Raw genomic sequence first — 26,080 nt, 5'->3', positions numbered from 1 at the left:
TCTGTCGGCCATTGACGGTAGCCGGTGAAAGTGAAGTGATTCTCCCTCAGAATGCAAAACAGCTGCATTCCGCACGAGCTCCCAGCATCAATGGAATCGCAACACCTTATTAGGCTTCCACAAAGACACTGCCTTGGCCACAAAAGGACGACAGAGAGAGCGACAGGTCGGGACGCAGCCTTGAGGCGAAGCCCCACGGAACCCACGCTGTTCAACGAGCACTCTGTGGTCTTGTTTTACCACAAAACGCTTTGGTCAAATGACAAAGACACTCCACCTGAAGGTGAGAAGCATGAAAGAGCGGGTTCATCGCCCAAGCCTGCAATCGGTTCGGCTGGCGCCCAGCTCCGGAGAATATCTCAGGAGCTCGCGGGCCTCCCAGCTCGCCGGTAAACATCGCAGATTTCCGCTGAGCCGGCGGCGCGGAGCCGCTGGGACCTCAAGCTGGCGGCGCCAGAAATTGGCCACGGCGTCCAACGATAAAGCTGTGTACGGGAACGCACCGATAAATGATTCAGACTCCGGCACCGAAGCCCTCCAAATGCGCTATCCTATTTGCAGTAGAGAGGCGGCTAAAAGCGCGGCGGCGGCGGCGAAATGCGGGAGGACATGTCAGCGACGATAATATGTGACGTGGAAGTTTCCGCGCCACTGCGGCAGAGACGATGACGCGGAAACTTCCAAATCTGGGGAGCACGCCGATCTCGAGACAAGGCAAAGCTTTCCAGGAGCAAAGACAGGAAAGTTCCGTGCGTTCTAACTGTGCCTAACGGCGTCTGCAAAAGGATACCTCCCGTGCAGTATGCTGCCAGATCACGTACGTCACGGAAGCACGCCAGCCCCCGGCCGCACCTGACCACATACCTGGAAGGCGCGACCCGTGCGCGGCCGGCGGGGAGGCGGGCATGAGCCGCCCGCGCCTGCCGCACCCGCGGCCGCGGCCGGGGCCGACCAGCGGCGTTCACCGGTCCGGGACGCAGCTAGGTGCACAGCAGGCACTGAGGCCCGGCAGGCGGCAGGGGAGGCAGGGACGGCCGGCTGACCACTGGTCGGCGCAGCGTAGCACCGCCACCGCTCGAGCGTGCCGGCCTCGCCGCGTCGCCAACGCGGCCGGTGACCTGTCACGCGGCCCAGCCGGGTCCGTTGCGCTGTTGAGAGCGGGTGCGGGCGGCCGGGAGCGACGCCCGACCGACCGGTCAGGCCGCCCGGTCAGACGGCTGGCCTTTCGGCCGCGGCCGCCGGGGGAACCGGCCGTCCGCGGGCGGGAAGGTCAGCCGCGCCGCGCCATTGGCGACACGGACCGCGTCCGGTCTCCGCAGTGATCTCCGCAGTCACCCTCACCAGTGGTGCCCCAGTGGTGGTGCGCAGTGATCTGGTCCCCGGCGGCACCTGTGGATCTCCACGGCGCTTCGCGTCGTCTCCGCGACGTGACGTGACGCGACCCATTCGGGATCTCGCATCCCCGTGCAGATCTGGTATCGTCAAGTTCTCCCCGGCGCGTCAGCACGGTTATTTCTCCGGGCTGATCGCAGTGGCCCGGGGTACATCTAACGACATTGCCCAGCACGTCCTCCATCGCCTCCATTGCCTCCCCCCGTGGCGGCGGCGAGCCGGTTCGATTCCCCACCGCTCGTCGCGTCGCCGGCGGCGTGTCATTCAACTGCCCGGTCCGCCGGCGGCCTGCCGCGACGCCCACCGCCAAGAGATAAACAACGCTCGAATTTCGATAATGAGCGCCGCCAGGTAATGCAATTAGCGCAGGGGCGCCACTCGAGCGGCGTGATGCCGGCGCGCGCGCGCCTCACGTGCCGCCCGAATCGCCATAATCAACGGGGCGGTCGGCGGCGTAGGTGATCTATCGCGGCCGGACGGTCCGGCGGCCGGCGCAGCGGCCGCGCCGGTCAGGTCCGCCGGACAGCGGCCGCGCCGGTCAGGTCCGCCAGCGCAGCGGCCGCGCCGGCCAGGTCCGCCGGGCAGTGGCGGCGAACGGTGCGGCGCTGCGCACCAGCGGTGATTACAGCCGTGGCGGCTGGCGATCGCAAGGCGGTCGGAGCGCCCAATCGTCGAGCCGGTGTACGGGCTCAATGGGGTTCAAGCGGAGGTGAGGAGAGCTCGTCGTCGGCGTACTGATGAGGTAGTCAGTGGTCTGGTGTAAGTCCAACAAGAACGTTTGTCAATTACATTTACGGCTTTACCGGCGATCAAGTGGACAAACGGCGGTGTTAAGATCAGCATTACAATATAGATTCCGCAAGTGCCAATGGCACAGCACGGCAACAGTAGATAACCGAGGATGAGTAATTTAAATGGAGCGTTGACATGCTGCAGATAGACCTGCCGTACCGTTCGCGAAAAATATGTGTTATGAGGCACATGGCCGCGGCACTCAACGGTTTTACGACGAGCTCCATCCTTTACTGCAAACCATAACCCTAAAACAATAAGCGATTGCATATTTTAAGGGCCTGTTACGAGATCTGGCCTCCTAGGGGCCAGCTTCCATGTTCGGTGCGCTTGCCGTTAGCACCCGCGGTCACAAAGATAGCCGTAGTCCGGGCGTGACAGCCGACTTCAGCGCGTGCAGCGTTCTGGGCGGTACAGACAGAATAACCCGTACAGCGTTAGACGGCTCCAAACCCAGCCCGGTAACGCTGGGCGACACTAGAACACTGGGCGAGTCTCAGTCAGGGGTATGTAGCATGAAGCCCTTTGTAAGAAGCGCCTTGATCACGGGTGTGTAACCACTACACTACACAGTGTGATAGAAACGTCCCCTACTGTGTTATGAGTCATCCGCCCGGCAGCGTGTAGGTTGATATTGAACCTGCGGGTCCATCACTCACGTAGAACGAAAGCACTTAAGACCGAGCTGCGCCCCGTCGATACCGCCCCGTCGCTGCGCTCCCTCGCGAGCCCCCACGCCTGCCGGCCAGCTGCGCCGCGGGGGTGAGCAGCCGACTCCGCCCAAGGGTAAGCGGATTCGCCTGCGCTGACCGCCGGCCGGCCGAAAGCCGCGCTGGCTGCGCCGGTGTCCGCCGACGGCCGGCCCGGCCACCGCGCCAGCCCAGCTTACAGCCGAGTCCGCTGCCCGTAAAAAGCGTCCGGGCCGACCCTGATGGGATGAGCTGGGGGCGGGGGGCGGCACGGTCGGCCGGGAGCGTGGCCGCGCACTGTTCTGATCCGCGGCGGCGGTGCGCTGAGGCGTGAGCGCCGCCGCCGCCGGCCGATACCCTAGCCGTGTGGGAGCGGAGAGAGAGCCAGTCGCGCCGGACCGGCCGGCAAAAACGCTCCGGCGCCGACCGGGGACGTGCCGGTCGGCCCGCCTGCCGCCCGGCGACCGAGCTCGTCGGCCGGCCAGCCTGCCGCCTGGCGACCGAGCTCGCCGGCTGCGGAAAGCCGAGCGGCGCCGGCCCGGGGTGGGCGCGGGGCGCGGGGCGCGGGGCGCGGGCCGCGGCGCCGCCGGCCGACGGCTCCATCACGCCCGGATTAGAGCGGCGGCGCCATGGAGCCAGACGGCCCGGCGCCGCCGCTCTAATCCGGGACACCGGCATCGGCCGACGTGCCAGCACCAGCCCGAGGTTACGCCGGCGGCGACCAGCTCGCTTGCGCCCGCGGCGCCCTCTTTGGCCAGAGACGCGGACGACCTGCTAGCTGGCGGCGGTGACACTGGTGGCCACGATGTCTCGCTGCTGACACAACGATGGCGCAGGGTGACGAGGAGGGAGATCAGGAGGGCGGGCGGCGTGCGCGAGCGAATCGCTCATTAAGACGTCGGGCCCAGGATCATTCCCGTCGCGGGATCTTTCACCGTCCCACGACCCGGTGTGGCGACCCGGTATGGCGACGCAAATGAATGACTCACGCACCTGCATGCATCAATAACAAACAACCATGACCCCAGCGGTCGACATACCTTTTTCTCGGTCATCACGTAGAGGTGCTGCTTGCGCTTGTCGAATCGCAGGTCGGCCTGCACGCGGCTGCCGTGCTGCACGGCCAAGTCACCGTACTCGTTGGCCTTGATCTTGCGCTCCGAAAGCGGCTCCACCACCACCTGCGACGGAAGGCAGTGACGGTCAGCGCCGGCGCGTCAGGGTACGTCGGCGGCGACACCGCTGACCACCGCCAGCGGATGGGGCGGCGCCGGGTATACGCGGGCACGGCCAAAGATGTCCGCGGAAGTCCACCATACACCAAACATGTCCCGTCAGTGCAGAGGATATCAGCAGTCCCGGCATGGCACCAATACCGAAAAGCGGTTCGCAGTGGTGACATAAAACAGGCTTTTAAACGTGGGTCTCTCCGCATGCGCTGACAAAGACATGATACATAGGCTCTGCAAGGAAAACACAGCTGGCTCAAATAATCACCCGTAGCAACACGACGAGGCGCCAAGTATCTTGGCCACATCAAAACACCCGTCGCTCGCTGCATCAGACTGATCGGCGCCCGACAGTCAGCCTCATCTCGACCCTCTCTCCACACGTCGCTCCTCGGACGACGCGCGTGCGCCAATCCCGCCGTGACCGCCGTCCCCGGTCAGCCCCGTTAACGGTCAGGTCGCGCCGTGACCGCCGTCCCTGGTCAGCCTCGCTAACGGTCAGGTCGCGCCGTGATCGCCGTCCCCGGTCAGCCCCGCTAACGGTCAGGTCGCGCCGTGACCGCCGTCCCCGGTCAGCCCCGCTAACGGTCAGGCCGCGCCGTGACCGCCGTCCCCGGTCAGCCCCGCTAACGGTCAGGTCGCGCCGTGACCACCGTCCCAGGTCAGCCTCGCTAACGGTCAGGTCGCGTCGTGACCGCGCGCATTGACCTCGCGCCACGTGCCGCCGCCATCGCCAGCCGTGTCGGCACGCTGAGGGTCGCCACCGGACTCCGGCGGCGGCGCGCATCATGTGCGGGCGCCGCGCACCCGGCCTGTCGTGTCCGTCCCGCTATCTAGATCTAGATCGTTGTCGACCTCCCGCGCTGGCCTGTGCAGTCAGGCCCGCAGGTCGCTGGCGTGTGAGGGCCGGTTCGCTGCTTCAGCGCTCCGCCCGGGCCGAACAACGGCCAATGCATGCTGCCGGTTCGCGGCCTCACAGTGACCACGCAACCCAGACTAGCAGAAGTCTGGCGCTTTCCGTTCTGAGCGGGCGAAATCGGTCGCCCACGCCTCACCTTGACTGCTGACCTTACTCAGCCGGGCGGGCGAACGCCCCCCAACTTCATCACGCGAGTGGCCAGCGAGCGGCGCGCCCATCACGTTGGCGCTTCGAGGATTAGCACCGCTCGCCGGGATCATATACCCGGCAATGTTCAGGGGCGTATCCCGCGTAAGCCGCGCCACTCAGGCCGCGTGAAATTCCCACCGGGCAGGCTGGCCACCGGTCCACTGTCGCTATGGGGCGCTAAACCCGGCCCAATCTGGAGGTGGCGACCAGCGGGGCGGAGACGCCGCCGGCGACATAGACGCGTATCCTCAGCCGGTGTCGGCCCTGCGCTAGTTACCGGTGCAATAACAGGGACGACACGTTGCGCCCGCCCACAGCGGCAAGCGGCGGCGACGGCCTGTCCTCAGAATAGCTCTGCCAGCGCTAATCTAGCCGCGTCCGGATACGAAACAGTGCCATAAGTGTCCTGCCGCGGCTGGTGCCGGCAGGACGACAGCACCGGCGCTGTGCGAGGCATCAGCCGCCAGTACGCGGGGAGGAACTGCGGCGGCGGAGGCGCACGGCACGGCCCATAGGCAACGGTTGTCAACGTGGCAGACACGCCGACAAGCGCCTGTATTCGACCGCGCCTCAGCCCATCCGCACAACGTCCGGGCACGCGCGCAGCAGCCCTCCAGATCCGCTCGCGATTCAGCCCAAAGCCGGGCCGGTCGCCCGCGGCGCCCAGCAAATCCGCCCGCTGTGTAAACACGACTGCGAACAGGCTTCAAACGCGGCCGGCGCGCCCCACTCGAAGCCGCCGGGGGACGTACCCAGGCCGTGATTAAAATTCTTCCCAAACAATACGCCAAATTGGACGCGGACGTATTTGCCGACGGCCGGCGCTCGGGCCGCGCCGTTTGGCGGCTGCAGGCGCGGCGCAGGCGGCTCCCGACGGCGCCGGTCTCCGGCCGGCCGCTCCTCGGCCGCCGTCCGCCGGCAGCAATTGATCCGCACCGGACACGGCAGAGAAGCCGGGCGATTTATGCTGTCCACGCGGTGCGCTCCGGTGCCCGGCAGCTTTATCGGTGGCAAACAATGGCCGCGACAGAGCGCGGCCCGCCTCCCAACCGACAATCGATAGCAAGGAGCTGCGGCATAAATTATGCATGGTAAATGCCGGCGCGCAGAAGACAAGGCAGCGAGGTAACACGGCGCTACAATGACGCGGAAAACGGCACAACTTTTGCCTGACGATGGGGGCGAAGCTTACCGACTTTAACAGCTTCAGACACAAAATGTGAACGGTGAGCACCTCTGTCTATAACGACGGATGTCGAATAGAGCAGGCTCAATCCAGCAGCCTGGGCGAAGACGTATGGTGAAGCGGTGAAGCGTTGCGGTAGCATGCCTGCTTGAGCACGACAGCGTACAGTGTCTCCCGAAGCCCGCAATGACAAATACTTCCAAGCTTATCATGACGTGCGGTCTGTTGTCGCTCACGCACATTGAAGGCAGCAGGGCTAATGTTAACACGCAACAAAAAACAAACAAACGATGACCCTTGCAAAATCAAGACGACTGAAGATCGACACATGTGGTACCGGTCCACTGCCAGGAAATTTTCGGACCACAGGTATGACAAGAGTTCCGCAGACGTCACCAGAGACGTGCAGTCTATTGGATTCGCAAGCAGGCAGCCCGGCAAAAATAGCTCACTGCCGTCTGAGCCGAGCGCATAATTCACTCCACGTTACCCTCTCATTTCGGAGAAAGCTTAATCAACGATCCGTCGACAACTTTCTAACGCGGCCGGCTGCCGGCCCATAGCCAGAATTACCTCCGACAGATAGAGACTGAATGCGCATGAGACTGAATGGCCAGCCCGAGCGCCTCGGTCCCTAGAGTTCCCAGCTCTGGCGACGGCACCCGGCAGAACTGAGTTCAGCCGGAAGGCCAGACCTCGTTCGAATGCTGGAGTACGCTCCGACCAACCAAGGCAGAGACCTTACCTGCTCCGGGTCAGATCAACGACGGACCCTCCAAATGTGCTCCTCCGTCCGATGGAGCGCCGGCCACCTCCGCCCCTCCAGGCTCTCGCGGAAATTAGAAAACTTCCCTGAGCATAGCGTATAAAAGATGAGATGAAACATCAATAGATCACTTATTCGAAATTAGCTCCACCGCGCGCCGGCCCTCTAAATCCGCCGACCTTTCAAAATCCCATCAGCGCGGCGAGGCAGCGGGAGAGGGGGGGGGGGATCGATCCGCCCTGACGACGACGGGTCCACCGCTGACGAATAGTCCCCGATATCCGATGTCCGGTGTCCGATGCCCGGTGTCCGATGTCCGATGTCCGGTGTCCGATGTCCGATGTCCGAAGTCCGGTGTCCGATGTCCGGTGTCCGATGTCCGGTGTCCGGTGTTCGATGTCCGGTGTCCAATGTTCGATGTCCGACTGTCCGGGCTCCCAGGTGCCGTGCACGCGCCGGCCAATCGGCGTCGGCAGCCAGACTTATGAAAGTCGCCGCACGCCCGGCTTTATGATAATTCACTTCGGCGAAGTCGCCAATAAAACGGCGGCGCCCGATACGCCGGCGGCATGCGACGTCGATGGAGCGGAGCGGGTCGGCTGGCGCGGCGACGGTGACGCGACGGAATCGCCGCCGTACCCCGAGGCCCGCCGCCGCCGACTCTGACTCTGATTCTGAGTCTCACTCTGACGCTGACGCTGGCCGCAAGGACGTGAGGCCCGCCCGGAGGCAAGAGGCTGTACTCAAAACGATCTGATCTGATCTGTCCTGTCCTGTCCTGTTCTACCCTGCCCTAGTCACACGGGATCTGATCGACAATGTCGGGTTTTCGTGCGGCGGTGGCGGCGGTGGCGGCGGTAGCGGCGGTAGCGGCGGTAGCGGCGGCGGCCCAGTCGACTGCAGCCGCTCACTGCGTGGAGCTGAATGCCACTGGAGATGTTATGCCAGCTGCGTGTCACACCGATGACCTGATTCTGAAACTGTAGTGGATGAAAAGCAAGACATGTGTCTTCCAGGCCAATACTGAGACCAGAAGCTTTGGAAATGCAGGGCAAGGGCAACGCCATGAAGCTGCTCGACAGTGTCCGGGTTAACTGCTGATATGTGTGCGGGCTGTTATCATGGGAGGGGGGGGGGGGGGGCAGAGGCATGCCCCGCCTGGCCTCTGTCGTCAACCACGGGCGATCAACACATGTGCAATACAATGAATCCAACATCCGAGCGACAATCCCCCCCCCCCTAAAAAAATCCCATCACAGGTGCGTGGTCCCCTCGCGAGTGCATCTGACCACGGCCGCACCATCGGCCGCCCAGATAGCCCGCCGTCGCCGTAATTGGATTTATCGGTGCGCCGAACCACACCGCGGCGGTCATTGATTCATCCTGCAGTGCGGCGCCGCCGAGTTATGAAGTATGGACGTCCTAACGACCACGCAGCGGCGGCGGCGGCGGCGGCGGCGGCGGCGGCGGCGGCCGAACCAGACGTCGCTCTGCCGGGCCGCTCGCACGGTACGGCGCGCGGCAGATCGAGACGCGGCCGGCGAACCGGTTCGATTGTGCAAGCGGCTGGCGGCGGCACGCACGGCCGCCGGCCGCAGACGGAGCCGGCACGCACGTGCAGTCTGGCCGCCTGGCCGAAAGATCGGCTCCGCTCGGGGGGAACGGGACACAGGCACGACTGGCAGAGGAGCGGAAACCGAGGTGATTTTTACGCCGAGGGAGGTCAATTACAACTGCCGGTGGTGGAGGTTGATGGGGGAGAGGGGGAGGGGGCCGTGGCAGGAACAGCTTTGTTGCGAAGCGTCATTGTTTAGGGCTGTGATGGACGGAGTAGGCCCACTAGCGCTAGCTCCGCGCTCATACAGCGACGCAGGGCCCCTTCACTCGGCCGAGCTGGATTACCAGCACACACGCACCGCGGCACCACAGCTCGGAAATGAGACTAGTGGGAGAGCCGCGGCTGCCAAGCCACGTCTCGCCGGCCCACGTGGTACTGTCCGACGGGCGAACGGACGAGGCGAGGCGAGGCAAGACGATCGAGGGCAGAGCAATCATAGAGACTGCAAGAACAACACGGCTGAGTGATGACGGGAAATGCAGAACAAACCAACGCGTGTGCAGATTGAGACAGGCGGTGCGCGCAGAGACAGCGACGATGATGGAGAGGTGAGGAAAAACGAACGTCAGCGAGAGATCGGTAGATACCGCGTCGGCGCGGGGAGCCGAGCGCGAGGAGGAGTGGAAGAAAACAGAGGCCACGGGAGCGGTGGGCGGTGACGAACCGGCCGACGGATAGGCTGACGGACGCACAGACCGACACACAAGCATATGTACACAGACGGAGGACGGCAGAGACCTCACACTCTCCGCCACATCGGCGCGCAGATGGTGTCGTCGACATCCATGGACAGCGCTGTCGACGACCACGCGAAGCAGTGCGTTCCCTGAACCTGACGGCGGGCGCCACGTGACGCGAGCGGGTCATCACAGACCGCTCGCGGCACGGGCACCGCCTACAGTCTCAATCGAGAGTGCAGGCGCCAGTACGCCTCCGAGTGACAGCGGGCTCAGCGCGTCGGCGCCGCTGGAATGCCGCTGGCGGCGAGCATCAGCAGCTAGAACTATAACCGAGAATCTCAGGGCGTCTCGCCAGGCTGTTCTCGCCGACGCTGGAATGCTTGCAACATCTGTCTGCGTTGAACGGCGTCTGTCTGTCTGGTTGAACGGCGCATCGGGGTGTAGCCATGTCTTAGACGCTGGTGCGCTGGTACACAAAAGCCCCCCCCCCCCCCCCCCGCCATGACTGCGAAAAGTAGCTGGCAACAGAACGGGTCCGGTTGCTCGGTCAGGATGTTGGGTAAATCACCGCAGAGTACGATAAAGCTCATTCTGCCGAGGCCCATCGATTGATTTAAGATGACGCTGGGAAAAGAAGCGCTGACGAAAGACAAAGGTTTGGCAATCCGATACCCTATGATCACCAGCAGATGTCTGCGAGATGCTTCAGTTCCAGCTATACTTACGGAAAACCCCCTCGCGAGGCTCATAAATAAACCATTTCAGTCCGAAGTGCGGAGTAAGACTCAGCCGAGCATCTAAATGGATCGTGGACTATCATTACAGGACGAAATGCAGTCGCTGAAGGCATTTCTCCATTCCATTCATCATCAGTGGCAATATCAGGCAGCCATCATAACAAATGTAAGTAAAAAATGGAAGCATGGCCTACCCGTGGCGTTCTGCCCGTGCGCCTTAATCGTCAGCGACAGTGAGCCCGGTGAGAAACGGAAAACACATCGCAGGCAGCATTTCCGATACAACAGTGGCCTGAGCGCTGACGGGGCCTTAACCGGCATATATGGGCAACACGTCCAGCTTCATCTGAATAATGGTCCAGCTTCGCTTGAATAAATGGCGCAGCTCCGTCTGGGCAAATCGTCCTGTTTCATCGGAGTAAAAAATTCATCTCCGCCAGAGTGAAAGCTCCGAGTTCCGTCTGGGTAAAGGGTCCAGTTCCATCTGGGTCAAGGGCCTAGTTCCGTCTGGGTAAAGGGCCCCGTTCCGTCCGGGTTAAGGGTCCAGTTCCGTCTGGGTAAAAGGCCCAGTTCCGTCCGAGGACCGGTCCAGTTCCGTATGAGTACCTGGCACAGCTCTCTCGAAGTAACATACCCAGCTCCGTCAGCCAAAACCGCCCAGCTAGGTCTGAGTAACGACGCCACCCCGCCTGAGCCAGCGACGCCGCGCCACACCCCGTCAGCCGCCGCCGCCGCCGCCGAGTCACCGGCAGGCCGGGCTCCGTCACATGGCGGGTCACCAGCCGGCCGGCGTCCATCACGTGGCGGGTCACCGGCTGGCAGACCTCCGTCACATGGCGGGTCATTAGCCGGTGCCCGTAACACGGCGGGTCATTAGCCGGTGTCCGTCACACGGCGGGTCATTAGCCGGTGTCCGTCACACGGCGGGTCACCAGCCGGCCGGCCTCCGTCACATGGCGGATCACTAGCCGGCGTCCGTCACACGGAGGGTCACCGGCCGGCCTCCGTCACATGGCGGATCACCGGCTGGCCTCCGTCACATGGCCGGTCACCGGCCGGCCTCCGTCACATGGCGGATCACCGGCCGGCCTCCGTCACATGGCGGATCACCGGCTGGCCTCCGTCACATGGCCGGTCACCGGCCGGCCCCCGTCACGTGGCGGGTCACCGGCCGACCTCCGTCACATGGCGGGTCACCGGTCGGCGTCCGTCATATGGTGGGTCACCAGCCGGCCGGAGTCCGTCATGTGCAGGTCACTAGCCGGCGTCCGTCACATGGCGGGCTACCGGCCGGCCGCCGACTGACGGTGCTGGCAGCCCGCTGCACCGGACCGCAGCTCCCAGGCCGCTGCCAGCTGTGTAGCAGCTCCCGGGCCGCTGCCAGCGGTGGCAGCGGTGCAGCAGCTCCCGGGCCCCTGCCAGCGGTACAGCAGGCCGTTCAGCAGGCAACCCGCAGGCAAGGCGACCGGCAGGGAATCGGGAGCGACCATGAGGGGCTCGGGAGTCCATCGTCGGCACGCGGACAGGGCACACGGGTCGCCGCCGCCGGCAGAGACGTGGACTCCGGATTTCCGTCCCTGGTTGCCGGCAACGACAGTGGCCTCCTTGAGTGGGCAGTGGTGCACAGGGTACTACTGGGTGATTAGCAAATCCACACGACAGGGATCACAGCTGTGATCCCAAGCGCATACACTTTCTCCAGGGCTTACAGTTAGATACAAGCCCAGGTACGACCAACTATTAATGTGCCGAAAACAAGTAAGGGAAACCCAGCGGATACGTTAATGCCCACAACAAAAGTTCGCATTTGGTTGACGTTTTTGCCGACGTTCCGTCTCAAGCCCTGATGATGTTTTCTTCCCCCGCCTGCCGGAGTTGCGAGTGATTCAACGAGGAGATTAACAATCTTAACGAGATGAAAGGACAGCCGACGTGCAGGCGAAGTACATGTCGCATAAATCTTTCATGGCGGAGCGCTTCACATCAGTCTATAATTGCTATCATCGAGTCAATGATTATTCATCGCGTTGTTATTCAGTTGCACGATTGCGTTATGCATTGCTGTGTTTGGCTGGCAGCATACGTGCCAGTGGAGGGGAGGCTGATTAGGAGGGGTCGTCGCTTCGGAGTTAGACAGGCCCTCACTCTCGAGATATTCAGATCGACCAAGCGCCTCCCCGATCACCATGCCGTTGAAGTCAATTCCAAAACAACCCTTCGAAACTTGGGGCCATTGTGTTTTTTGGCGGCCACTAACGTCGATGAAGAATGGATGAATTCCCTCGATGTTAGGGGAGGCTGGAGAGGGAAAATCCTGTCTTCCAAGCCAGCGCCACATCCTGGCAAGCTTGCTCTCGGCACGACTGATATGCGGCAGAGATTTGTACCACAGAAAAACACCGGCAACGACTGCCAGGTTTTTCAGTACAGCAGCACCAGAGTCATCACTGTCCAAACGCTACGCCCAGTCAACGGTGAGACCGCACCAAGAGCTCGGGCGGCCGGCTCGCGCTGCGGCTCCGGAGCGCTGATCTGGCCTGCCAAGGGCGCCGTCCGCTTTGGCAAACGCGCGTCAGGGAGCGCAATAGGTCACTACCAGCCAGGAACTACTGACGGGCGTCACTGACGCGGCGTCACGGCGGCCGCGCGCCCCACCACCTCCGGGCACCGGCTTCCCGCCGGGTGAAAAGGGCGAGTGGACCCGTCACCGAGCGGTGGGTCAGATCAGGTCATGGGTCCCCCGGTCTCCCACGCCCCTGTCGCAAGCCTTCGAAGCAGACAATAATGACGCCCTCAGCCCTGAGTCAGCCGGGAGATCTGCATCAGGAGGTTCGCAGGATCCGTCGCAATTGCAACAAAGACCAGGTTCGAGAGCCGGTGCAAAGGTGAGCTCGTGAGTTCCGACACCCCCGTGCCCCACTTCTCTGCGAAATGAGCCGGAAATGTGCCGGACGCGCGTACCTTGATCACGACCGCAGCCTGACGGGCGGGGGGAGTGAATGCCTCCCAGGGGTGAATATAGCTGATTAGCGACAACCGACTGGCCGCTGTATGTTGTCTTTGTACCTCGCATATACATGTGGCAATGCGTTGCCTTCTTTTTTGCCTCGTACTGACAATCAGTCCGAGCGAGCTGTCAGCAGCACCGATAAGCCAACAAACACACGTCACGATAAATTCGTGCGATGTCCCGTCGGCGGGACTGACTTCCGACAGGAGCCCCGGTCGCTGGACAGAGCCCGGTCACCGGACAAAGCCCGGGCGCCGGACAGAGCCCGTGCGCCGGACGAAGCCCGGTCGCCGGACAGAGCCCGGGCGCCGGACAGAGCCCGGGCGCCGGACAGAGCCCCGGTCGCCGGACGGAGCCCGGGCGCCGGACAGAGCCCGGGCGCCGGACAGAGCCCCGGGCGCCGGACAGAGCCCCGGTCGCCGGACGGAGCCCGGTCGCCGGACTGAGTCCGGTCACCGGACGGATGATCCACGCCACACGAAGAGCGCTGCAGCGGCAGGCCGACCAGATGTCCCAACCAGCCAGTGTTCGCGGCCGGCCAGGCTGACCGCAAGGTCCATACGTATCCGCTATGCCGGCGACAAGCCGCCGCTCGGCCCCGCGGTCGGGTAACACCAGGTCAATACGCCTCGGCGGTCCAGCGCCGGCCGCGGCGGGCCACTGATAGTGACGCGACACCAACACTCTGATGGATGGACGAACGCCACCGATAGCGTGCCAGCCCGCCGCGACCGTCGCCCCAAGGCGGTGGCCGGGGCCGCACGGCCGCCAGCTGGCAGGACAACGCCACCGCCAGGGCCCGCCATCTCATGAGTCTTATGAGGTGGTGTCAATCCCGCGCGGAAGGCGCTGCCACGCGTCATCCACTGGTGACTTTTGGGAGGGGGGCGAGGGGAGGGAGGACGGGAACAGTCGACGACGGTGGAGCGGGTCGGAGAAGCGGAGGCTGCAGTCGACCGGGGACGGTGCCCGCTGGTCGGTCGCCGCACCCGACCCGCGGTGGACGTCCGTCCGCCGTGCACACGTGATTGGATCATTGTCCGGCGGCGGAGGTCGGCCGCCCTGTGATGGATACGGCCCGCCTGCCGGAAAGACACCTGTATGGGGTGGTGGCCGCCACCCCACCGGCCCTGATTGGGCCCAGGACCGGCAGACGCCGCAGGCGCCGTGCAACCGAGCGGCGGCGGCGGCGGCGGCGGAGGCGGCGCGAGCGTGCGGGCGTCCACCCCGTGCCGCGGTCCGTGCCACACCAATACCTGCAGCGCTCAGCCGGCTACGAGGACCACTCCGGGAGAGACAGGCCCAGCAGATCGGCGTGACCGCTCATGCGACCCGATAATCAATAGCGGTCGTTCGAGACACGCGACTGACAACTGATGCCGCGTTTGTCTCCCGGTCAGCGGTGAGTTAGTGCTGATGTCTGAATTCGGACCCTAATGCGGCTGACACCACACCGACGTGGGTGGTCCGACCATTCATTATGAAGATCACGCGAAAGGGCAGGCGACACCATGATCGTCAAGCCCGGCAATGTGAGCCGACTTCGGCCGACTCATCTAGAGGCACCGGCCACGCTCGTAATGCATACTGAGTAAGCCGGTAATAATAGAGGTCAGCTGAAGGACAGGGACCAATTTCACGTAATTTGCATAATTTTGCTAACCTCTTCACAGTATAAGTTCGTCATCACTTGCATCATCGCCGACAGCCAATGCGCCCCGAACGTTCGACGGCAGCTGCGCCTTCGGCAGGAGTTAATTCGCCTCTCGGCCGCAAAACCGATAGGCTAATCTCACCGCAATCACGCGGATACCGGCTTACCTCATCCAACCGGCACGCTGACGCAACGAACGGCCGACGGTCGACCAGCTCGACTGTTTGCTTAAAACGGTCCGACACATCACCGCTGCGTTAGAGGCCACGGCGCCAACCCGACCACAGCACCGGCCCCAGGCAACGCCCGACTCCGGCCACGGCTGGCCGGAGCCAATTTGGCCGAGAACTGCTCTCAGGACAGCAGGCACGGCGGTAAACAAGGCGGCTCTATCTCGGCGCCACCGGGGCCAGCTCAGGTCGCGGCCCGCCTCTCCGCCGACAACAAATGTCCCAGTTAAGATCTCTATAGGCCATAGTCCGCTCAAACTGCACCGCCGGGGCCATTAGACGAGAATATACGGTGGAAATATGGAGTGGCGCGCGCGCGCGTGCCGCGCCGCCGTAGCCGGACCGCGACGGCTACACGGCTCGGCAATCGCGCCGATTTCCGCCGACGGCGCGCTCGCCGTCCGCCGTGCCGCCCGATGAGTGACAGGCGGCCGGGTGGCGGCGCGCCCGACCGCCGCTCCACTCAAGCCGTGCCGACGGGCGCCGCCGCCGGACCTGCGCGCCGATCCGACCCTGGTGCGTTTGTCACGCTTGCGGAGCGGGGCCGCTGCCGGGCTCGGGCACGCCCTCGCCACGCAGCGTCCCCGGAACACAGGGCAGGACACCGGACAGAGGCGGTGCGAATCGAGTCGTGCGCGCCGCCTTGCGGCGTGCTCAGCGCACTGGGCGACGCACCTCGGCTTGAGCGGGAGGTCAAGGGCCAAGTGACGGCAGACAGACGGCGGGCCGGCCGGCCGCCGTCTGCGCGTGCTCCGACCGCGTCAGCTGAGCGGCGAGCCGTGAGGGCGCCACCCTCGGTCCGGTCCGCTCGCCCGCCGTCTCTGCGCGCCGGCCGCCGCCGATCCGGCTCGCTTTCGTCGCCTTCGTTTTTGTGACGGGGCTATCAGCGACGTGCATGCGCCAGGCAGGCCGGCACCGCGCGCCCGATTGCCCTCGATTGTCGGCCGCACGAACGCCCGGTCCGTACAAAACCCGCGGCCTGCCTTTCGCCGGCGGCGGCGCGGCGCGTGCATCAGCAGCGTCGACGCCGTGCCGTATCGCCGACATCGACGCCGCCGTCCGTCGGACAGCGTCCGCCGGCGCGGCCAGCTCGTGCGCGCCCCTTCCGCCGGCCGCCCCTGTCCGACCCCAGCCCGTAATCAGCCGACCCTCTCACCCGACCAAGGTACGCACGCGCCGCTGACAAAGAGGTGGGCGCGCGGAAAAAATTCGCCGCCCGCCGGCGAGCGCAGCCGGACCGCTTCCAGGCGGCTGGGCGCGCTGAATAGGTCTTAAATTCGGCTTAAATCGTCGTAAATTCGAGCCGAGAGGTGCGCCGGAGCGTGTACGCATGGAAATCTGGGCGGGGCGCGGGCCCGGACGGGGTAGGCGGGCCCCGGCGCTCTCCGGTCGATATTCACCCTCGTCGTACGGCGCCCGGCCCCGTCCGTCCGATGGGGCCATGCGCTCGCGCTCGCTTTTCATTACGACCCCGGGGTCTATCATTATTGGATCGCACCGGCCGGACGCGCCGCGTGGTGACACGCTGTCGGTCGGGGCGCGAAACGAATCACGAATCAGGATAAGACACGAGCGAACTGAGCGACCGTCATAACCCGGCAGATGGTAGCACCCATCTCACGTCCCGCCCTCCATTCACAGCCCACCTACGCGCCGCTGGAACCAGTTTGCGTTTGCGCAAAGCGGCGCACGGTTGCCTGGAAATGACTTACAAACGCAAGCGGCAGCCCACAAACGGACGGTATCCTAAAAACATCCGCACTCCGTCGTCATTTTCCATCATAACTTAACCCCACAAGTATTATGTGAAGTGATCGATGAGGGTGAACTGCAACATCGTCAAAGGGCAAGTGTTCCGCACCACTAGTCCGCGGGGCACATTTTCCAGATGGCGCTCGCTATGGACGGAGTTCAACTCGCAATGAAGCAAGTCAAGCCCCGCGCATATCACATTGATACTTATGGTTTGGCATGGCGGAACGCACACCTCCACCGATAAATCAGTGGAGGATCCCTTCGTTCCCAGAAACCATGCAGTACACTCAGCTCGCCGCACGAACCCCTGTCCGCCGGGAGTAGGGATGCGCCCCCGGTGGTGCCGGCTGGCCCGGCGGGAGGCGTCCCGGGCCACAGATTCAATAGCTCAGCCACGCCGCCGCCGTGCCAGGGGACAGCGGCCGCGCCCGTCGCATAACGCGTCACGGGGGACGACACCGCATGCGCCACGCGCCGCGCCGTGCGCGCCCGCGGCGAATGCATTTTTCATCCAGCCTCCCGGCTCACTTTACACATAAAACGTGCTCTCAATATGAAAACAAGCGGGGGAGACGGCCGCATTAGCCCCAGGCCGACACGTAACGGCTTTGCGAGGGGTGGGCCACTTTCAGTGGGCGTGAGCGGTATGGTGAGCGCTCAGAGGCGCCGGAATCCGACCGCGAACACGCCGCCCCCCCCCCCCCCCTCCCCCCCCCCCGACACGACACGACATCGCCGACTCCCGGCCGGCGATGACCGCCCGTCGCGGCGCCGGCAGGGGGCGACACGAGCACGGCCGAATACCACCGAGCCGCCGTTCACGTGTGAATGAGCCCGCGGTGCTGCCTCGCCGGCAGCGTGATTTCGCCGCTCGCCGGTTTTTTTTTTCGCCACCGCTGGTTTCCCTGGCAGGCGCCACATAAGTGGCGCGGCGGCGGCCAGTATCCCGCGCGACCGGATGATTCAATGTCGGCTCCCAGGGCGCCGGACGCGAGTGCCCACCGCGCCGCTGCCGAGGCGGAGCGCACCGTCTGCGACCGGTTCAGCCGCGGGATTCATCTTGAGACGGTTCAGCCCCGATCTACATCCGACCTTTGTCCGTCGACTGACGCGTATGACTGTGCGTCTCTCCCGCATCCCAGGCTCTTTACACACTTTTTTGATACGTGTAGCTGAGCGTGTCACTTGGCATTGTCAACACGCGCAACGCTAGGACTGTCGCGTTCTAATCCATCGATCATGTATTTCGAGGACGCGTGCGTGACGCGGTTTTGTCAGTTAGCTTATCATTTCTGAGGGCGCCAGCGTTTGTCGCCGAGGCTCGCGCGTCCCTGATCACGGCGGTACCAGAGAGCACCACGTCTCCTCCGCCCGGGGACGCGCCACCGAGGCTCCAGTGAGACCCACCTTCTTGATGTGGCCAGTGGCGGTGCCGGCGAACACGACGGTAAAGTCGCCGGTGGAGGTGGCCGCCACGGACGTCAGCAGCGTGTCCACGGTGAGGACGGCCACGGCCGTCACGGCCATGGAGCCGCCGATCGGCGTGTTGACGTCCATGCCGCAGAAGTCCTCACCCACCGTCTCCAGCAGCTCGAATTTCTGCAACAGCAGGCACAGCGGCCGCATCAGCAGGGGCGCTGTGTGGATGACAGGGCATACATCAGGCGACACGACATGAACGCGCACACGAACATGGCGAAACCTCGCAGCGAATTATACAACGGCAGACATCAGTTATTAGGACTGCATCCAGTACTACTTGGTGCATAACAACTTCCCAGAAATGTTTTGGGGTGTATCTCTACTAGGGTCATTATATCCCTAATAAGGTCATATCGCCACATCCTGGTAGACACCGTAGCCATTGAAGATCGTGACAAAGAAATGACCAGAGCTTCACAATACAGGCAGTCCCCCCCCCCCTCACACGTACAGACCAGCAGACCGGAAGGATGCATAAGATCAGCGCAGCACCATACCTCTAAACCCACGCCCAGCTTCAGCCCGGCTGCGCACCACGGCCCCGGCGGCGGCGGCCGGGGCTGCGGCGGCGGCCGTGACTCATCGGAGCCCCACGCGGCGGCGCCCATCCGCCCGGCGCGAGCGGGCCGCTCACGCGCGCCGACACCCCACGCTGAGAGCGCGTGAGCGCCGCGCCCCGCCCGCCCGCAGACGCGGACGCGGCCGGCCGCCCGCCCCGTGGGACGGAGTCGACACCGGGAAGAAGGGGCGTGTCCCCCACCCGATGCCCGAGCCCGGCCACATGGCCCCGACAGCTGGCCCCGTCCTGCCGGCTGAGGACGGCGGGCCGACCGCGCCGCGTGTTTACACTCATAATCGCCAGGATGGCGGCGGCGGCCGGGGTCAGGGGTCAGAGGTCACCGGACGTCGGCCGGCCGCCGTGGGCCATCGCGGGCCGTCGACGGATATCCCGACGAGCCGACGGCAGCGGCAGCGGCAGCGGCAGCGGCAGCGCGAGGTCGAAGGTGAGGCCGAGCGCGACGACCGATGGTGACGATGGCGGACGTGACGACCGATGGTGACGACGGCCGTCACGAGACCGCAAATCAGCGGCAACTCGGCGCTCCGACCGACGTAAGTGATGTGGGTGGACCCGACGCCACGCCCAAGGCGACGCCGAGCGAGCCAAATCACATCAGCAAGTCCCAGACGATCCAATCAGCGGGCAATGACCATAAAAACAGCGGCGACGAGCCAGGCTCAGATGGAAACAAACTTGCTATGCACAACGTGAAGTCATTTCGGCGAAGCGTAGAACAAATTATGACTTACAGCAAACCAATAAAACCTTCCGCTGGCACGCCGTACAGTGCAAAGAATGCGTGCACGGATCTGACACGTAGGAAAGGCCGGGCGCCATCTTTGAAGCTGCCGTTCCCACCAACGTGAAACCCTCTCCGCCAGCAATATCGGCGAACCAAGTACGCGTGCAGGGCACGGTAATTCACCACAGAGCACTTTCACACGCGCAGCCAGACCGGTGAATGGGAGTGACACGAGCAGCGGCGTGCCGGAAACATTACCGGGCGGGCCGAGCTCCGGCCGAGTTGCGGCAGCTGGGCGCGCGGCGCCGCTTCGCAATCTGAGCTCATTAGCTGGGCCCGGCCGCCATGGCGGCGGCGGCAGGCGCCTCGACAGCCGACGGCCGCTGTTCCGGCCGGGCCATTACGCCAGTGCCACAGGCGACGTCCAGTCGCCAAACGCTCACCGCCAGACGGCAGTACAGCTGTCGCTTTGATGAACGCTACGAAAAACAATGGACGCATACTCTTCAGAGGCTTTTCTCGTTCGCTTTCGTTGTTTGCTTTGTTTGTTTTTTGACCCTTAAAATGCTTTAATTTAGTATGGAAGCCAAATTGCTGGGTTATACCGTTCCCCGCCATTTACATCTGAACGCGGCACTGGTGTGGGGACATTTGTTCCCGGGGATAAGAAGGGGTAACTTTCCCACTCCAGCCGAGGGCAAATATTTTCTACGCCATTCAGGACGGGGGGCCCGGGGCGCCCTGACAAATGAGCGAAGTATTGTCATTGTAATACAACCATGCGGGCAGGGCTGGCTAAACAGAGGGGCACCCGTCCCTCTCCCATGAGGTCACCCTCTCCCTGCGCGAAAACAGCAACTCTCACGCCCATATCGTAACACATCCGGTGCAAGCGAGGACGGTCACCCACTGCGCTGACGGCGCGGCCACGCTGTCACGGCAGCCTCACCGTGCCGTCAGCCACCAGCAGAACGCCAGCAGCCGGCACGAACCCACGGCAGCTCACGTGTCATTCGACGCCTCGCTCTTCCCTAATTCGGTCCTGGGTGCCGGTGCCGCCGACCTGATCCGGGGTGCAGGGGGGGCGCGAGCGGCCGGTGCGACGCGGAGCTCGTGACGGGTGCCGGCGCGCCACCGGCACCCGGCTCTGTTTACACAGAACGCGCGCCGGCGTGTTGCGTCCGGCGGCGGACTCGGCGCTATTTTTAATTCCGGGCAGACGTGACCCGAGCCGGCCGCCGCCCACTGTCGGAAGCGCCCGAAAAACAGCGCCGGCGCCAGCGTCGGCCGGCCAGTTCGGGTGCGCGCGCCGCACGGACGACCCAACCCGCTCACACGCTGACGCAGCGGCGCACCGGAACGTCTTACGCCGCATATTTCACTCGATAACCGCAAACACAGTTATCAGTGTTTATGGCTATCCCGCGCCATGGTCGTATCCAGCCACTTCTCCACCCCGCCTCTGCCGAAAACGGGACACGGTCGGTGCCCGCATGAAAACAGCGCCAGCCGCCCCTGCTGTTGTTGCCTGTGACCTGATTGTGAACTGATTGTCGGGTTGCGCTGATCAGCCCGTGATCGCGGGAACGCGGGCGCAGGTTGCGCACCACGCATTGGGGGCGCGCTTGGCGCCGCTGGCGGCCGTCGGCGCCGCTCGAGACGAGGGAGTGGCGAAACGCCGCCGCTCCCAGCGCCGACACAGATGAATCGGCCGGCCAATTCTTCATCAACGGTTCAATTCGGGATGATTAACGAGCGGTGTCGGGCGCGCATCTCCGCCGGCCGACCCACGAGGTGCGCCTGGCCGAGGCAATCAACGTGCCGACGCGTCCAACTCGGGCGCCGCACTCGGGCGTCGCACTTCGGGGCGCCCGAGTCTTGTTTACTCGCCGTAGCCACACCGAGTCAATAGCTCGTCGCGCGTCGGCGTCCGCCAATCTTAAGCCGCTCATCCATCGCACCCCCGCCTATGGAAGTATGACGGCGCCGCGAGTCAATACCGCGAGTCAGAGTCAATAGCGGGCACGGCAGTCGTCGATCGCAGCCGCTATCAGTATGGGCCGCGCGTCGAGCCGCCGCCACCGCTGGACTCCCGATGCACGCGCCGGAGATCGCCGCTTAGGAGATTTGAGTGGGCGCGGGAGCCGTCGGCTTACGGAGTACTTTCGGAGCAAACAGCACCTACTGTCAGCATGGGTCGGGGCTCCCAGGCGCGGCCATGTTCCAATCAAGCGGGCTGAAAGCGGCCGCCGCTCGACAAAGGCCGTGAAAACGGCAGCAGGGCCGCCGGCTGTTGACACTGCCGGACGGACCCGGGACGACACCGGTTGTGTCAAACCCTTCATTTCCGGTCTGCGGAAATAGACGTCCGTTGCACGGCGGGTGCCGCCGATAACCGGACTGAGTCGGTGCCGATCGGAGACGCGACGACGACGCTGTCCATAGATGGCGTCACCGTCAGCGCGCCACGTTCGGCAGGGCGGCACGGTCTGTAATAAGTGCTGCCGCGGCCGTTGCGAAGGCTTTGTGGGTGTTTGGCCCGTCGACATTGTGGTCGCAATGAGGGGGAGCAATGTCGGCCCCACCTGTCCGTCGTGTCCAGACGACCGGTCGCGGTGCGTCGCAGGCGACAGTCACGGCAGCACGTCTGCGGCGTGTCCGCGGCGTGTCCGCGGCGTGTCCGCGGCCGTGTCCGCGGCCGTGTCCGCAGCCGGCCGGTTGTCACTCCCAGACGGCGCTGACCGGGCGATAACTGGCGTGAAATCGCCGTCCGGCGCCACGGCCCCAACAGCTGACGAGCCGGCGCCTAGAGAACGGACGGAGCGTAGGACGCCGCAGCCTTCCGGCCGCGGCCACCACTTCCGCCCGTGTCACCGCAGCCACCGCGCGCGCACACGCCCAGCCGCCGACACAAAGGCATGTGGTCAGCGGACAGCGCGCGCCGCCGACAAAATACGGCCGGGCGAGACGGCCGGTGACATGCGGCGGCCGGCGTGCCGCGCGCGCCATCCTCCCCCGGCGAGATGGCGGGCCGCGGCGGCGGCTCCCCGCGCCGGTCGCCGCAATCAGCCACGTACCCGGAATCAATCTTTCATCGGGATTGGTCGAAATTAGCCGGCGCGAGCGTCGCGCCGGTGGGCACGCGGGGGGAGCGGAGTGGCGGCCAACAAGAGGAAGGCAGGGCCCGAGAAGTAGCTTACCGCGGGATCAGTGTTTGGGATGCACCGGCGTCAAGGTCAAACGCCGACGACAACCAAACGTTCGCGGCCACCTACACTACAAACAGTGGCCGCAAAACAGCGGTCAAATCAGCATCGCATCTCATCCAGCGCCGTAGCGGTGAGGCGTTACAACCGGGCCTGCGCGGTCGCGGAGCGGCCGGCAAAAAACGCGCGTGACGGGCGGCGAAGGCCCGGCGCGCGGCCGCCGCACAAAAACCCGCCGCCGTGCCCGGCTGGACGGCGGCCCGGGACGGCCCACGCAGACCCAGCGCGGGCCCCGAGCGGGCCGCGCAAACGCGCGGTCGGGAGGGCGCGGCTTCGCAGCCTCCGCCCCCGCAGTCCCCCGCCACTTGGTCGTCAGGCAGCCGAGGCGGAGGTAATGTGCCGCGGTGCGCGTCCGGACGCGGCGGCGCTCTCGGCGGTGAAGGGGAAGGGGAGGCGGTGGCGGCGGCAGCAGTGGCCCGGGCACGCAGCCGATCTGAGCCGCTGCCAGCGCTCTGCTGCGGCCCACCACTGAGCCCGCGTTCCAGCGACCCCTGGTCGACGGGGTGCGGCGGCCGCTCGACGGCTCGGCTATCGTCCCTGGTGGTGGCCCGAGCAATGGTCATCGCCAGCCGTCGACTCGGGCTGAGAGGATCCCTCGGCGCCCGGCCCGGACCGGCCGCCTCTGCCAGACCGGCCGCCAGACGGCGTGCGCCCGCCGCCTGCGGCGCCGTCCCGGGCCAGGCGCGGCGCCGCGGTGTTCGCGCGTCAAAGAGGCCGCCGCTGCAGGCACTAATCGGGCTGTTATCGGACGGGCCGCTGGGGGACGGGCCGCCCGGGGATGGGCTGCCGGGGGACGGGCCGCCCGGGGATGGGCTGCCGGGGGACGGGCCGCCCGGGGACGGGCCGCCCGGGGACGGGCCGTCGGGGGACGGGCCGCCCGGGGACGGGCCGCCCGGGGACGGGCCGCCCGGGGACGGGCCGTCGGGGGACGGGCCGCCCGGGGACGGGCCGCCGGGGGACGGGCCGCCCGGGGATGGGGCCGGGGGACGGGCCGCCCGGGGACGGGCCGCCCCGCCGGCGCCCAGCGCATCCGGACACAACACCTCTGTCGGCCGGCGCACAGAACAAGCAGCCTGACACTGAATCAGCCGAGATGCCGGGTGAGAGCGCCTGAGGGGTTTGTCGCTGGCAGCGGCGCAGGGGCGAGGTGAACTGTGTGCATACTTCAAAGGGCATTCCGCCGGCGTCAACAGCCTGACATCAACACGGTCCGCCGCGGCATGTCCTCAGCGTCGTGAAATGGATCTAGCGTATGACGCTCATGAAATGCCTCATTGTTCCTCTGCGTGCCTCGTATACCAGCTCGGGCTGCCTCCCGGACTCTGTGCCTGAGCCATGACGACCCACTCTGGCGGCGGCCTGACCTCTTCGACCTCTGTCGTGACCCGGGTGACCCGAGGCACGTAACCGGCCTGTCACCGCCCTCCCGCGCGTCTATGATCCCACCCGGCCCAATGGCCGATTAACGGTCGGGACGAGCCGATGCTGATGCGACGCGCACCGGGGGTGCTATAATTTACATTCTCTTGCGCACCGAGGAGTGAAATAAAATACTTTCACCCGCCTCTCTTGCCGTCGTTTTATCACTTTCCAACCGGCTCCCGGCGTTTCGCCAGCAGTGGCCCTTAACTGCCCCACTCCGGATTTCTTTTCCAGTTTGGGATTTCTCTCGTTCGGCCGTTCGGTCGTCCGGCAGGGGGGGGGGGGATGGGAGGACGCTTCCCGCCGCGCCGACCCCGTGACCCCGGCGACCTGTCCCGCGGCAGCCCGGCCTGCGTTGCGACCTTCATCTCTCTCCCGCGCACGGCCCACAACACAACACCTGTGAAGTGGGGTACGGGACCTGGAAGACGAAGTCGCGTCGAAACGCTACATAACAAGCGTTTGTGCTGTGCCAGAAGGTACTCGGGAGCAGCCCGGCCCCGCCTAAAGAACGCCGAGCATAACAACAGATGCGAATCCAGATGGGGTCCGCATGCGTTGAAAGCGTGTAAAGCGTGCCCGCGGCACCAGCCACCTCATGGCATGAAAAGACGAGGAAAAGTGGAGGCAAAACTTGGCTTCGAATCAGGGCAGGAAGAGTTTGGCACGTTGGCAGGCTTGAAGAGAGACAGGAGTCGGAACAAAAATGAAATCGGGGTGAGAGGAGCCCGACAAACTGCACCACCAGAGAAAAGGTGCAGACGAAGTTCCGACACTGGAGAGACCGGGAAACAAAGCGAAGTGGGGAAAAAAACAAGTCAATTGGGGACACCAGCAGAGGAAAGTCCATCCATATTTAAAAGAGAAGTCAAGGCGTGGAACTCCTCGATGATCTCATTTGAGGTGATCCACATTCAGTGAAGCTCACAATTGAATATCAAGTAGACCATGCATAACCCACGACTTCGAACGCAGCTCGCAGACGGCGCGGAAAAAGACGAGCCCCGCTTCCGCCGCTTTCTCAGGCGGACGTAGGCCGGCGAAGCTGCAGTCGATGGTCTCCGCGACCGAACTGAGGGCCTCGCCGGCCCGCTCGCCGACCGACTTCGGTCATCCTTCTCCGGATGGTCCCGGCCGTGGGTCGTCCGCGACTCGCGGTCACGCCGGATGGCGCCGACGCCGCCGCGTCACGTCTCACGCGCCGCACGCTCCCGCATCATGACGCGTGAATCCCCGGAGACCGCGTGCGTGCATGGCACGCGTGGCCGAGCGCTTAACGACGGCGCTCGCCCAGATTCGGCCGTTGTTCCGATCACCGACGGCCGGCCGCGAGGAATTCGTCGGCCTGCGTTTGAAAAGAATTACAGCCACATGGGCCCGGCTGGCGAGTGCACGCAGCCCGCAGAAGGCCGGTGATTACAGTTAAATTGGCTCCGGCAGGATTGGCCCTGATCCCGAGCCGAGGTGGCTGACCTGCTAAATGAGTTGGAAGCGCTTAAAGCAGGTGTTCACGCCGCGCTACCGTCGCCCCCTAATTAGCGCCCTTCTGGCGTACGACCAACGCAATTACGTGAGCTGGCAGACAAATTAGCGGCGTGTCCGTCACCGCGTTGAGCTGGGAGCATGGCCGGACGACGAGCCACCCGCTACGAACGGGCCGCCTCTACCTGGCCCAGCCGCCCGCCGCGCCTTTCGCCGACGCCGCGCCGAGAACCGCGCCCACCAGGGATGGCCACGCCGAGCGCTAATAGGCGAATGTA

At 64.6% G+C, this 26,080-nt stretch overlaps 1 protein-coding gene across 1 annotated transcript in view; it reads right to left on the bottom strand.

Moving 5' to 3' along the window:
- Window positions 1-26,080, bottom strand: part of LOC119107315 (plexin-A1-like) — a 102,098-nt gene that overhangs the window by 11,608 nt on the left and 64,410 nt on the right. Inside the window, 2 exon segments of the mRNA XM_037230739.1 lie at window positions 3,914-4,054; window positions 18,254-18,445. Coding sequence (XP_037086634.1) covers window positions 3,914-4,054; window positions 18,254-18,445 — 333 coding nt within the window.

This window comes from Pollicipes pollicipes, unplaced genomic scaffold (assembly GCF_011947565.3).
Source record: "Pollicipes pollicipes isolate AB1234 unplaced genomic scaffold, Ppol_2.1 Scaffold_6686;HRSCAF=7923_pilon_pilon_pilon, whole genome shotgun sequence".
NCBI lineage: Eukaryota > Metazoa > Arthropoda > Thecostraca > Pollicipedomorpha > Pollicipedidae > Pollicipes > Pollicipes pollicipes.
Note: the sequence above shows the minus strand (reverse complement) of the source record. Positions and strands in the feature narration are given on the sequence as shown.